At 68.3% G+C, this 10,611-nt stretch overlaps 2 protein-coding genes across 2 annotated transcripts; one reads left to right on the top strand and one right to left on the bottom strand.

Annotated features, from left to right (window-relative positions):
• Window positions 1-3,449: 3,449 nt before the first annotated feature.
• TMEM167B (transmembrane protein 167B) lies at window positions 3,450-5,231 on the bottom strand. Its single transcript, XM_082069299.1, has 3 exons — window positions 5,160-5,231; window positions 4,692-4,823; window positions 3,450-4,086 (listed from the first exon to the last, which is right to left on the bottom strand). The coding sequence occupies exons 1-3, from the start codon at window positions 5,167-5,169 to the stop codon at window positions 4,004-4,006; spliced, it is 225 nt and encodes a 74-aa protein (XP_081925425.1). The 5' UTR covers window positions 5,170-5,231; the 3' UTR covers window positions 3,450-4,003.
• Window positions 5,232-8,215: 2,984 nt separating this feature from the next.
• On the top strand, window positions 8,216-9,331 carry GPR25 (G protein-coupled receptor 25; the record flags this gene model as incomplete). The annotated part of the gene is made up of 1 exon (XM_082069108.1): window positions 8,216-9,331. One exon carries the CDS (start codon window positions 8,216-8,218, stop codon window positions 9,329-9,331), a length of 1,116 nt encoding a protein of 371 aa, XP_081925234.1.
• Window positions 9,332-10,611: the final 1,280 nt, after the last annotated feature.

The raw sequence follows: 10,611 nt of genomic DNA, 5'->3' as shown, positions 1-10,611 counted from the left end.
TCTATTGTTTCCAGCGCCGGGCCGTGGAACGAACACACACACACACACACACACTCACACACTCACACGCACACAAATGGATCACGGCACCAAAAAACTCAGTGGCCCAGATGAAAAGCGGCCGCAGGTCAGGGAGAGCCGGGGGGGCTGGGGACAAGGAGCCCCCAGGGGGAATTTCGGCAGCCGGCAGGGGCTGCCCCCGCCCCGCTGTCCCCACGCTGGCCGGGTCCCGGTGAGGGGCAGGACCCCCCAGCTTTCCCTCGCAGGACACTTTGTCCCCACTTGGCCACCACGTGCTGGGCAGCGAAAGGCACGTGGCCGATGGGGACACGTCCCTCCTGCTGTCACCACCCCGGCAGCGCTCGTGTCTGGGGAGGGTTTGGGGACATCCTGACATCTCCCTGTGGCCAGCAGTCGACCAGGACACGGGGACCAGCCGGGGGACACAGACGTGGCCGCAGGGACAGCCAGGATGACCCTGGTTGGGGAAGGGGGTGTCCCCAGAGACCCCCAGCAGCGAAGCCACCTCCCCCTCTACCCACCCCGGTACTCCCCATCCTTATAGAGGACCCCATGTAGCCCCCCCGCTATATACATTCCCTATGGGAAGCCCCCGGGGACTGGTCGATCCCCTGGGAGCTCTGCCCCCGCCCCGGGCCCGCAGGGGGCCGGCCAGTCCCCCGCTATACGGACCCCCCCCATCCCCGGTGCCACCGGGACCCCCCCATCCCGGTCCTTCCCATCCCACAGGGACCAGCCCCGGACCCGCATCCCCCGCGCTACGGCGACCAGTTTCATGTACCGGGGGGGTACCGGTTCCCTCCCCCGCCTCCCCGTTCCGGTACCGGTACCTCCTTGCAGACGTGCAGCCGCTCCCCGGTGCGGGCCGGTGTCACGGCGGCCGCCAGACACAGCGCCAGCAGCGCCCAGCGGGCCCCGCTGCCGGTACCGGCCATGGCGCAACGGCGGCGGCAGCGATCGGCCCCGCGCGGGCACCGGCCCCGCGGCCCCGCCCCCCGCAACGGCCCGGCCCCGCGCGCGCACCTGCCGCCACCTGCCCCCGCCCCCGGCACCGGGAACCGCACCGGGCACCATCGTCCGGAACAGCATCGGGAACGGTACCGGGCACCATCATCTGGGAACGACACCGAGAACAGCACCGGGCATCATCATCCGGGAACAGCATCGGGAACGCAACCCCCGGGAAGGGCACCGAGCATCGTCACCCGGGAACGACACCGGGAACGGCACCGGGCGTCATCATGCGGGAACATATCCCCGGGAACGGCACCGGGAACGTGTCCCTGGGAACAGCGCGGGGCACGGGCGGCTGGGAACGGCTCCGCCAGTGTCCCCCCGGGAAGGGCACCGGGTGTCATCCCCGGGATTGACACCGGACACGTTCTGCCGGGAACGGCCCCAGCACCGGGGCTGCACCCCGGGAACGGCCCCGAGCACCCGCCGTGCACCGGGAGCGAACCACCGGGAACGAACCACCGGGAACGAACCACCGGGAACGGCCCCGAGCAGCAGCATCAGCCCCCGGTAACGGCCGCTTCCCCGCGGCCCGTCCGAGCGGCGCTGCCGGGCGCGGGGGGGGCACCGGGGCACGGTGAGTGCGTCCCCGTGTCCCATGTCCCGCCCCCCACTGCAGGGCGGGGTGACAGAGAGTGACACGGCAGAGGGGACAGGGCATAGGGCTGGACGGGGGACACAGCTGCGTGTTCGGGCACAAGGGGCACTGCTCCAGCTGTGGTGGCACAGACACGGGACATGGGCGTGGGTGGGGACATGCCTGTCCCCATGGTGGCTTGGGGACATCACGCTGCCGTGGCCCAGGGACACGCCTGGGGACACGGTGGCACAGGGAGGTGGCTGCGCCCCGCAGCGTCACCTTGGCAGATGGAGACCCTGCGGGACCCCGCTGAGCCGGTGTCCCCTCCCGCAGTGTCCCCACAGCGCAGCCACTCCTGCCAGAGCGGTGGCATCGCCTGGCAGCACTGGTTGTCCCCTCAGTGCCACCGCAGCTGTCCCCTCGTCACAGGCTGCCAATAAAGCACCGAGGAGCACAACTGGGCTGTCACCCACGGGCGTGCTGGGGGGACACAGCGCGACCAGCCTCCTGCCAGGCCTGGGCACCCACATGATGCTCACACGCCTTGCACGGCCCCGTGTGACACGTGCGGGGGGGGCTCACAGGGCCACCAGCGCCACACGCACCCTGTGTGTGGCTCGCACCGTCCTGTGCGAAGGGCACACGTGTTGCACGGAGCTGGCACGGCCTCTTGCACACCTGCTGCACATCACAGGGCTCACACAGCCCTGCGCAAAGCTCACGCTGCACAGCGCCCTTGCACACCGCGGGCTGGGAGAACCCCGCGTGCAGCTCACACACACTGCACAGCGCCCTTGCACACCGCGGGGCTGGGAGAACCCCGCGTGCAGCTCACACACACTGCACAGTGCTTGTAGGGCCTCGTGCAAAGCCCTGGCACACCACAGGCCTGCCACACGCCATGCGCGCTGCGTGAAGTTTGCACGGCCCTGTGCGACACTCGTGTGCACTGCAGGGCCCCGTGCGCAGTGTCGCACGCTGCAGGGCTTGCACGGGCCCGTGCAACGCTCGCACGGAGCTCGCAGAGCCATGTGCACAACCCGTGTGCACCGCAGGGCTGGCGGGGCCCGTGCACGACCCGCACACACTGCACGGAGCTCGCGCGGCCCCGTGCAAAACCCTTGCACACCGCAGGGCCCTGGCAAAGCTCCCACAGGCTGCCGGCAGCCCGCAGGGACCCCGCACGGAGCCGGGGCCGTGCGGAGCTCCCCGGTGCAGGGCCGGGCTCGGGGCGTGTCCGGGGCCAGGCGGCGGGTCAGAATCGCAGGGCGCTCAGCGGCCGCGGCCTCGCCTATCTGATCGACTCATCCCGCCCGCCGCCGGCCGCCGCACAGCGCCCGGGGCTTCGCGGCGCCGCTTCTTCTCATCTCGGCCTGGACCGGCCCGGCCGATCGAATAAGATCAACGTGTAGGGGGTGGGGGGGAATCGGGCCGCGCCTCGCACGCGCGCCTTGCACACTCACACACACGGGCCTCGCACACGCGCCTTGCACACTCACACACACAGGCTCCACACACGCACTCGAGCTCCGCACGCACCCGCACTAACAAACAGGCCCCACACACCCGCGCTGACACCACCTCCGCACCCCGCCCAGCAGCGCTGCCGCGCCGCCTTTTATAGAGCGGCCGCGCGGGGCACGATGGGAAGAGGCGGGGCAGGCCACGCCCCGCCGCAGCGCGCCCCCTGGCGGCGGGAGGACCCGCCCCGCGCACACACGTACACACATTAATAGCCATAATACAGAATATATAGAATACACATCTATAATACACACACATCTACACACACGCACGCGCCAATGCTATATATATACAGGACAGGAGCCACAGCCGCCAACAGGGGAACCCCCACTTTATTTACACATCATGGTCCAGCATTTACAAACTGGGGGTGTACAAACCCCCCAGCTCCAGGGGAGACACCCCCACTGGGGGACCCTGCACGCTCCTGGGGCAGCGGGGAACCCCCCTGGTGAGGGGAGGCCCTGTCCGCCCCCACCCCCCCAGATCCCCGCGGCGGGAACTCGCTCTGGCCCCTGCCAGGACACGGCGTTTGGCGCCAGAAGAACGTCCAGAGGGGCACAGCCGGATCGTCCCTGTCACCGGGGGGCTGCACATGGATCTTCCCACCCACTGAGCCCCTCGCACGCCCAGAAACTTCTTTTCCCACAGCTGAAGGGTGGCCCGGTGACACCCAGTGCTGTCCGGTGACACCAAAGCTTCCCAGTGGCACCCAGCGCCGCCCAGCCCCTCCAAGGGGGACACGGTGGGTTTAGGTGGAGTGTTGGGCCATGGCAGGTCCCCAGGGCCACTGCAGGCGCGGTCCAGGCTGGTGGTGGGGCGGGTGGGGTCGGTACCGGAGTCTCGGGTGGTGTCCCCGCGCGGTCACTTCACCACCAGGACGTAGAAAGCCATGAGGACGCAGGACACGGCAACGGCAACGTGCAGGCGGGTGCCGATGACAGCGGCTGTGGGGCCAGGGCAGAGCGGGGCGAGACCCCCGTGTCCCCATCCTGGACTCTGTGTCCCTGTCCCATACCCTCATGTCCCCACCCCAGACCTCCATATCCCCATCCTGGAGCCTTGTGTCCCCATTCTGGACTCCCATGTCCCCATCCTGGACCCTTGTGCCCCTGTCCCAGAGCCCCGTGTCCCCACTCTGGAGCTTCATGTCCCCATCTCAGATCTCCATGTCTCCATCCATCCCAGACCCCGTGTCCCCATCCCGGACCCTCATGTCCCCATCCCGGACCCTTGTGTCCCCATCCCAGACCCCGTGTCCCCATCCCGGACCCCGTGTCCCCATCCCGGACCCTTGTGTCCCCATCCCGGACCCCGTGTCTCCACCCCAGACCCCGTGCCCCCACCCCAGACCCCGTGTCCCCACCCCAGACCCCGTGTCCCCATCCCGGACCCTTGTGTCCCCATCCCAGACCCCGTGCCCCCACCCCAGACCCCGTGTCCCCATCCCGGACCCCGTGTCCCCATCCCGGACCCCGTGTCCCCATCCCAGACCCCGTGTCCCCAGCCCGGACCCCGTGTCCCCAGCCCGGACCCCGTGTCCCCGTCTCACCCTTGTAGAAGACGCCCCAGACGCCGCGTTTCTCGGAGAGCAGCCAGGCCTTGAGCCGCGGCACCTTGCGCAGGTACGCGCAGGTGCAGACCAGCAGCAGCCCGAACACCAGCAGCCCGTCCAGAGAGTAAACTGGGGGAGCCTCAGCGGGGGGGCACGGGCAGCCCGGCACCCCGGGGACACAGAGCCCCCAGCTCCCCCCACAAAAAAGGGACCCAAACCTCCCAGTGCTCCCCCAAGGGACCCAAAACTCCCAGTTTCCCCCCTAAAGGGACCCAAACCCCCAGTCCCTCCCGCCACCGCTCAGACCTCCCGGCTCCTCCCCGTCCCAGGGACCCGTCGCTGAGCCCCCGGTGCCCCCGCCCGCCCCGCCCGGTCCCGGTTCCCCCCGGTGCCCCCGCCCGCCGGCCCGGTCCCGGTTCCCCCCGGTGCCCCCGCCCGCCGGCCCGCTCCCGGTTCTCCGCTCACCGTTGGTCATGACAGCGGCGGCGCCCCCGGCGCTCCCGGCCCGGCCGCTGTGCGCATGCGCGGAGCCGCTCCCCCCGCCCGCTGCGGCCAACGCGACACCGGAAGCCGCAGGCGCGGGCAGTCGCGTGCCGATGGCGCCAGGCGCGGCCAGCCGACAGCCGAACCGCCCAGGCGGGGAGGGCGAGCCGGCCTGCGGGAACAGGCAGCAGCAATCGAGCGCCTATGTAGGGGGCAACACCAGTATCACCCAGTATCACCAGTGCACCCGGGCACCAGGAGCTCCCAGTGCGCACGCTCCTGTGCACCCAGCCCTCATCCCAGTCCCCCAGTAACCCCCAGTCCTCCCAGTAACAGTCCAGTGCACCCAGTCCCCATCCCAGTCCCGCAGTAACCCCCAGGTTCCCCAGTAACTCCCAGTCACCCCATAACCCCCCATTCTCCCAGAGCATCCAGTCCCCATCCCAGTTCCCCAGTCACCCAATAACCCCCAGCGCCCCCAGTATCCCAGTCCCTCCAGTAACCCCCACAGCCCAGTGGATCCCAGTGCCCCCAGTGGGACCAGTTCCCCCAGCAGTGGCGCTGGGCACGGTGCCACCAGCCCAGCGCAGGACACGTGTCACCGTCCACTCGGCCCCATCAGGGCTAATCCTGGGGCTTAATGGCTTTTGCTGATCGGAGCGAGGCCACCGTCACTGTCACCGTCACCGGTGGAGCACACGGGTGATCAAACGGGCTCAGTGGAGCCACAACCCGGCCCATGTCCCTGCGTCCCCCCGGGCGTGGGGACAGGGACCGCCAGCATCGGGGACATGGGGCTGTCGCAGAGCAGGAGGGTGAGTGGTGGCAGCTGGTGGGGGTGGCCGTGGGACAGGGACACCCCCGAGCCCTGGGCTGGGTCCTCCATCTCCTGTACTGGAGGACATGGGGGGATGACCGGGGCTGCCCTGAGATATGTCCCCAGGCTGTCCCCAGGCTGCCCCCAGCATCAGCCTGGGGACCCCTCACCATCCTTAGGTTCCAGAGTTAACGTGGAGAAAATCCATTCAGCTCTCCCTCCCTTGCAGCCACCCGCCACAGGGGAGGGACACGGGGGGTGCCTGTGGGTGACAGCCATGGGGGGACAGAGGTCCAGCCCCACAGAACCCCCAGCTGTGCCCCCTGCTGAATGTGTCCCCCGCAGTGTCCCCAGCCCAGGCAGGACACGGAGCCAGGGACCTGCTGAGTGTCCCCGTGTGACCCTGCTCTTTGCCTTTGCCAGGGTGACAGCAACGCCCCGAGGAGCAGCGCGGTGCCGGGTGGGTGCTGGGGCGACGGGGACCCCAGGGGTGACGGGGACCCCAGGGGTGATGGGGACCCCACCCCATGGTGACCCCATCCCCCGCTGACCCCTGCCACCCCTGCAGAGGGTGACGGGGGCTACGTCCCCTCCCTGACCGTGGCCACCGATGGCCACGGGGGCCTCATCCAGCCCAGGAAGTTGCCAAACCCGGTGCGGGAGTCCCGGAGCCACCGGGAGCTGCACCGGGAGCTGCTCTTCAGCCACAGCAGGTGTGTGGGGACGGGAGCTGGGGGGGGACAGGACGGTCCCCAGCCGGGTGGCCAAGTGGGGGTGGCCTTGTCAACATCCGTCTGTCTGTCTGCGCAGGGGGCTCCTGCCGCGGCACCGGGCAGAGCTCCCGCGGGTGCTGGAGAACCGGCGGCTGCGGCAGCTGGGGGAGGAGCTGCGGGGACCCCCCTCCGACCTGGAGCAGCAGCTGAGGAAACGCCACCAGAGGCTGGAGGAGGTTTGTGGCATCCCTCTGTCCCCTGTCCATCCGCCCCAGCCCTCCAGCCCTCCAGCCCTCCTGCCTTCGCCTCACCGTTCTCCATCCGTCCATCCGTCCATCCATCCATCCATCCATCCATCCATCCATCCATCCATCCACCTGTTCATCCATCCATCCTATGATCCATCCATCCATCCATCTGTTCATCCATCTGTCCATCCATCCATCTGTTCGTCCATCTGGGGGGTGGCCGAGGGAGACTGTTTTGGAGCGATGGGTCAAGGGATGGTCAAGGGTGGCCGGGTCATTGGGTCGGGGTTGGTGGGACACCCAGGTCACGGGGACAGCCAGGGGACCCGGGCAGGGACTCAGGGCCGCCCCTCGGTTCCCCCGGCAGCAGGAGCGGGGGGCAGCGGGGGGGCCGGACCCTCGCCCCGAGTTCCTGCTGGTGCGGGACGGCCTGAGGAAGATGAAGGCGGCGGAGGCGGCCGCTCGGCAGACGTGAGCAGGACCCGGCGCGGCAGAGCGGGGGCTGCTCCCCCGGCCCCCGCACGGTGCCACACCGGGGTCCCCCACCCCCGGCACATCCCGGCGCTGGCACCAGCACCCGGCACCGTCATTCTGGGAGAGCTCGTGGTCAGGGTGGCTGCGGGTGATGCTGCCTCGGTGTCCCCAGAGCGGTGAGAACCAACGTGCCAGGGGCTGGAATGAGGTGGCAGCGCCGGGGCGGCATGGAGACACGCGGGGACATACGGGGACACACGGGCAACGGTTGTACCCAACCTGCACCTGCTCTGGCTCGCTCTGGAAACAAAAACCCCCATAAAATAAAGGTTTTCATCTGTTCTTCTCAATGCAAATGTGACGGGGACAGGGCTGGGGACGGCGGTTGGTGGCGTTGGCGTGGGTGGACGCTGCGCGGTGGGGACAGGGGCTGCAGGGCGGGCTGGTGGCCAGTAGCTCAGATCGGTGATGATCCCACCAGCAGGCTGGTGTCACCCCAGGCCTTCAGCCATCACCCGCCAGCACGGAGCCTTCCTCAGCCCCTTGATCTGCCTGTCCCCTCTCCTTTTTTGGGGGAGTCTTCCTTCTCGTTGTGTTTTCTTTGTTGTTTTCCTGTTTCCAAAATTACACGTGCTTCCCCTCCTGCCCCTTCCACCCCGCAGCCCCTGCCCCGTTGGGAAGGAAGTGCGAGACGATGTTTTTGAGCAGATTTCAGATCAACAACTCAACCGCGGGGCTGGGCGCTGAGCACCGCCCTGGGCACCGCGAGGGCGCCCGGCCGCCCCCATGGCTCCCGAGGAGCGCGTCACCTCGGCCGACTACGAGTACCCACCGGTGACCAGCGCGATGGAGAACCAGTGGGTGTCCTCCAGGGGGGAGCTCTTCTTCACCACCATCTTCATCCCCATCCTCTACTCTATCATCTTCCTCCTCGGCCTGGTGGGGAACCTCTTTGTCATCGTGCTGATGGCCAAGAAGAGCAGGGGGAAGAGGATGGTGGACACGTTCGTGCTGAACCTGGCGGTGGCCGACGTCGTGTTCGTCTGCACGCTGCCCTTCTGGGTGGCAGCGGGGGCGCAAGGGAACCGCTGGCTGCTCGGCGAAGGGCTCTGCAAGCTCAGCAGCTACGTCATCGCCGTCAACCGCTGCTCCAGCATCCTCTTCCTCACCGCCCTCAGCGTGGAGCGCTACCTGGTCATCAGGAAGGTGCTGGACACCAAGGTGATGGGTTCCCAGAGACACGTGCGCGTCACCTGCGGCGTCATCTGGGCGGTGTCCCTCCTCCTGGGCGCCCCCACCCTGCTGTACCGGCGGCTGGACGGGGATGACTGCTGGGATGAAGATGGAGAGGACTTCAGCCTGGCCATGGTCTTCCTCACCTTCCTCCTGCCCTTGGGGGTCATTTCCTTCTGCTACTGCTCCATCTACTGCCGGCTCCAGCGCCACGTCCGCCTGGGCAGGGGTGTCCGGCGGTCCCACCGCGCCATCGTCACCATCGTCACTGCCTTCCTCTGCTCCTGGCTGCCCCTCAACGCCTGCAAGGTGCTGCTCTTCTTCCTCGCCAAGGGGATGCTGGTCCTGTCCCAGGGCCAGGAGGTGGCCCTCAGGTGGCTGGTGGCCACCAGCACCTGCTTGGCATTCGTCAACAGCTGCGTCAACCCTCTCATCTATGCCCTGATGGACGGACACTGCCAGCCCCGATGTCCCCTCGGTCCCCGTGCGCCGGAGACAGGTCCCGGAGCAGCCGCCCCCTCCTCCACCAGCGACTCCAGCCTCCTCTTCGGTGTCTGGACCCGCTCCCGGTGCAGGACCCGGCACCAGCCGGCACCGGGGGGCACCCCGCTGAGCCCCCCCGCCTCGTCCCCAGGTGCCACCGCTGTCCCCCCCGGTCCCCAGCTGTGACCCCGGTGCGATTCCCCAGGGATCTGCCCCCCGGGATGCTCTGTGTGCGGGGCAGCTTTGTAACAGGAACCCAATTAATACAAATTCAGCCTTATCGTTAATGATATCTTTTAGTCTTTGAGCTGTTTTTACCACTCAAATCCTGGTGAGACTTGGGGACATTGGGACGCCGCGGGTGGAGGGGACGGTGCTGGGGAGTCCGTGGAGGTGCTGGGCAGTGCTGCTGCCTGCGCTGCTGCCTGTGTCTGCCTGGGGTTGGCTTTGCTGCCTGCACCCTGCCTGCACCCTGCCTGCACCCTGCCTGCACCCCTGGCCTGCGCCTGCCCTGCTTGCAGCTCTTCCTGCCTGCACCCCTGCCCGCATCCCCCCACCTGCACCGCTTGCTGCTCTTCTCCTGCCTGCAGCCTCTCCCTGCCCGCACCCTGCCTGCACCCTGCCCGCACCCTGCCCTCCCGTCCCCGTGGCCATGGGACCGTCCCGTGGCGCTGAGCCGCACTTTCCACCGCCTGCCCCACGCTGGCAGCGCAGGATGTGGCCGACTCGCCCGCGCCAGCCGCCCTGATTCATCTCACGCCTCAGCGGCGGCCACGGCAGCGCCGTTCCCACGGCCTGGCACTGCCCCGGCACTGCCCCGGCACAGCTCTGGCACAGCTCTGGCACTGCCCGGCACTGCTCAGCTCCCGGCGTGTCCCTGCTCCGGGAAAGGGCCAGTGGTGGCAGTGCCAGGGTGGCACTGCCGGGCTCAGGTCCCCACCTGCTGCCGGCGTTTTGGGGATGCCAGCCCCTGGGAGACCCCTCAGCCATGGCGGGGATGGGGACATCGTCCCTGCGCCTGGCCTGCACCTGCACAGCTCTGCGGATGGAGCCTCCACCGGCACCGCGCCATGGTGTGCCGGGCTGTGCCGGGCTGTGCCGTCCTGCACCGTATCATGCTCCGCCATGCCACAGGGTGCCAGACAGTGTGAAATTGTACCATGTTGTGCCATACTAAGACATGCCATGCCACAGCATGCTACCACACCATACCATGCCGTACCATACTGTACCATACCATGCCACACAGTGCCCTACCATGTCGTATTGTTCCATGTCATATCATGCCATACCGCGCCATACTGTACTGTATTGTACCACACCACACCATGCTGTGCCATACTCTGCCACCCTTTTCCACCACACCGCGCCGCCCCCGTCCCCCCGCGCCGTGCGGAGCCCCCGGGCCGCCTGTGCCGCCGTGGCCGCGGCGGGCGGGGGCCGCGGTGGGGAAGGTGTTGCTCACC

The sequence above is a fragment of the Streptopelia decaocto genome (genome assembly GCF_964273445.1).
Source record: "Streptopelia decaocto genome assembly, chromosome: 19".
NCBI classification, from domain to species: domain Eukaryota; kingdom Metazoa; phylum Chordata; class Aves; order Columbiformes; family Columbidae; genus Streptopelia; species Streptopelia decaocto.
Note: the sequence above shows the minus strand (reverse complement) of the source record. Positions and strands in the feature narration are given on the sequence as shown.

Excerpts from the sequence above, each read along its gene's own strand:
- TMEM167B (XM_082069299.1), bottom strand. Across the intron at positions 4,087-4,691 it reads CTGGGGCGTCTTCTACAAGG|CCGCTGTCATCGGCACCCGC; the intron begins GTGAGACGGGGA and ends CTGGCCCCACAG.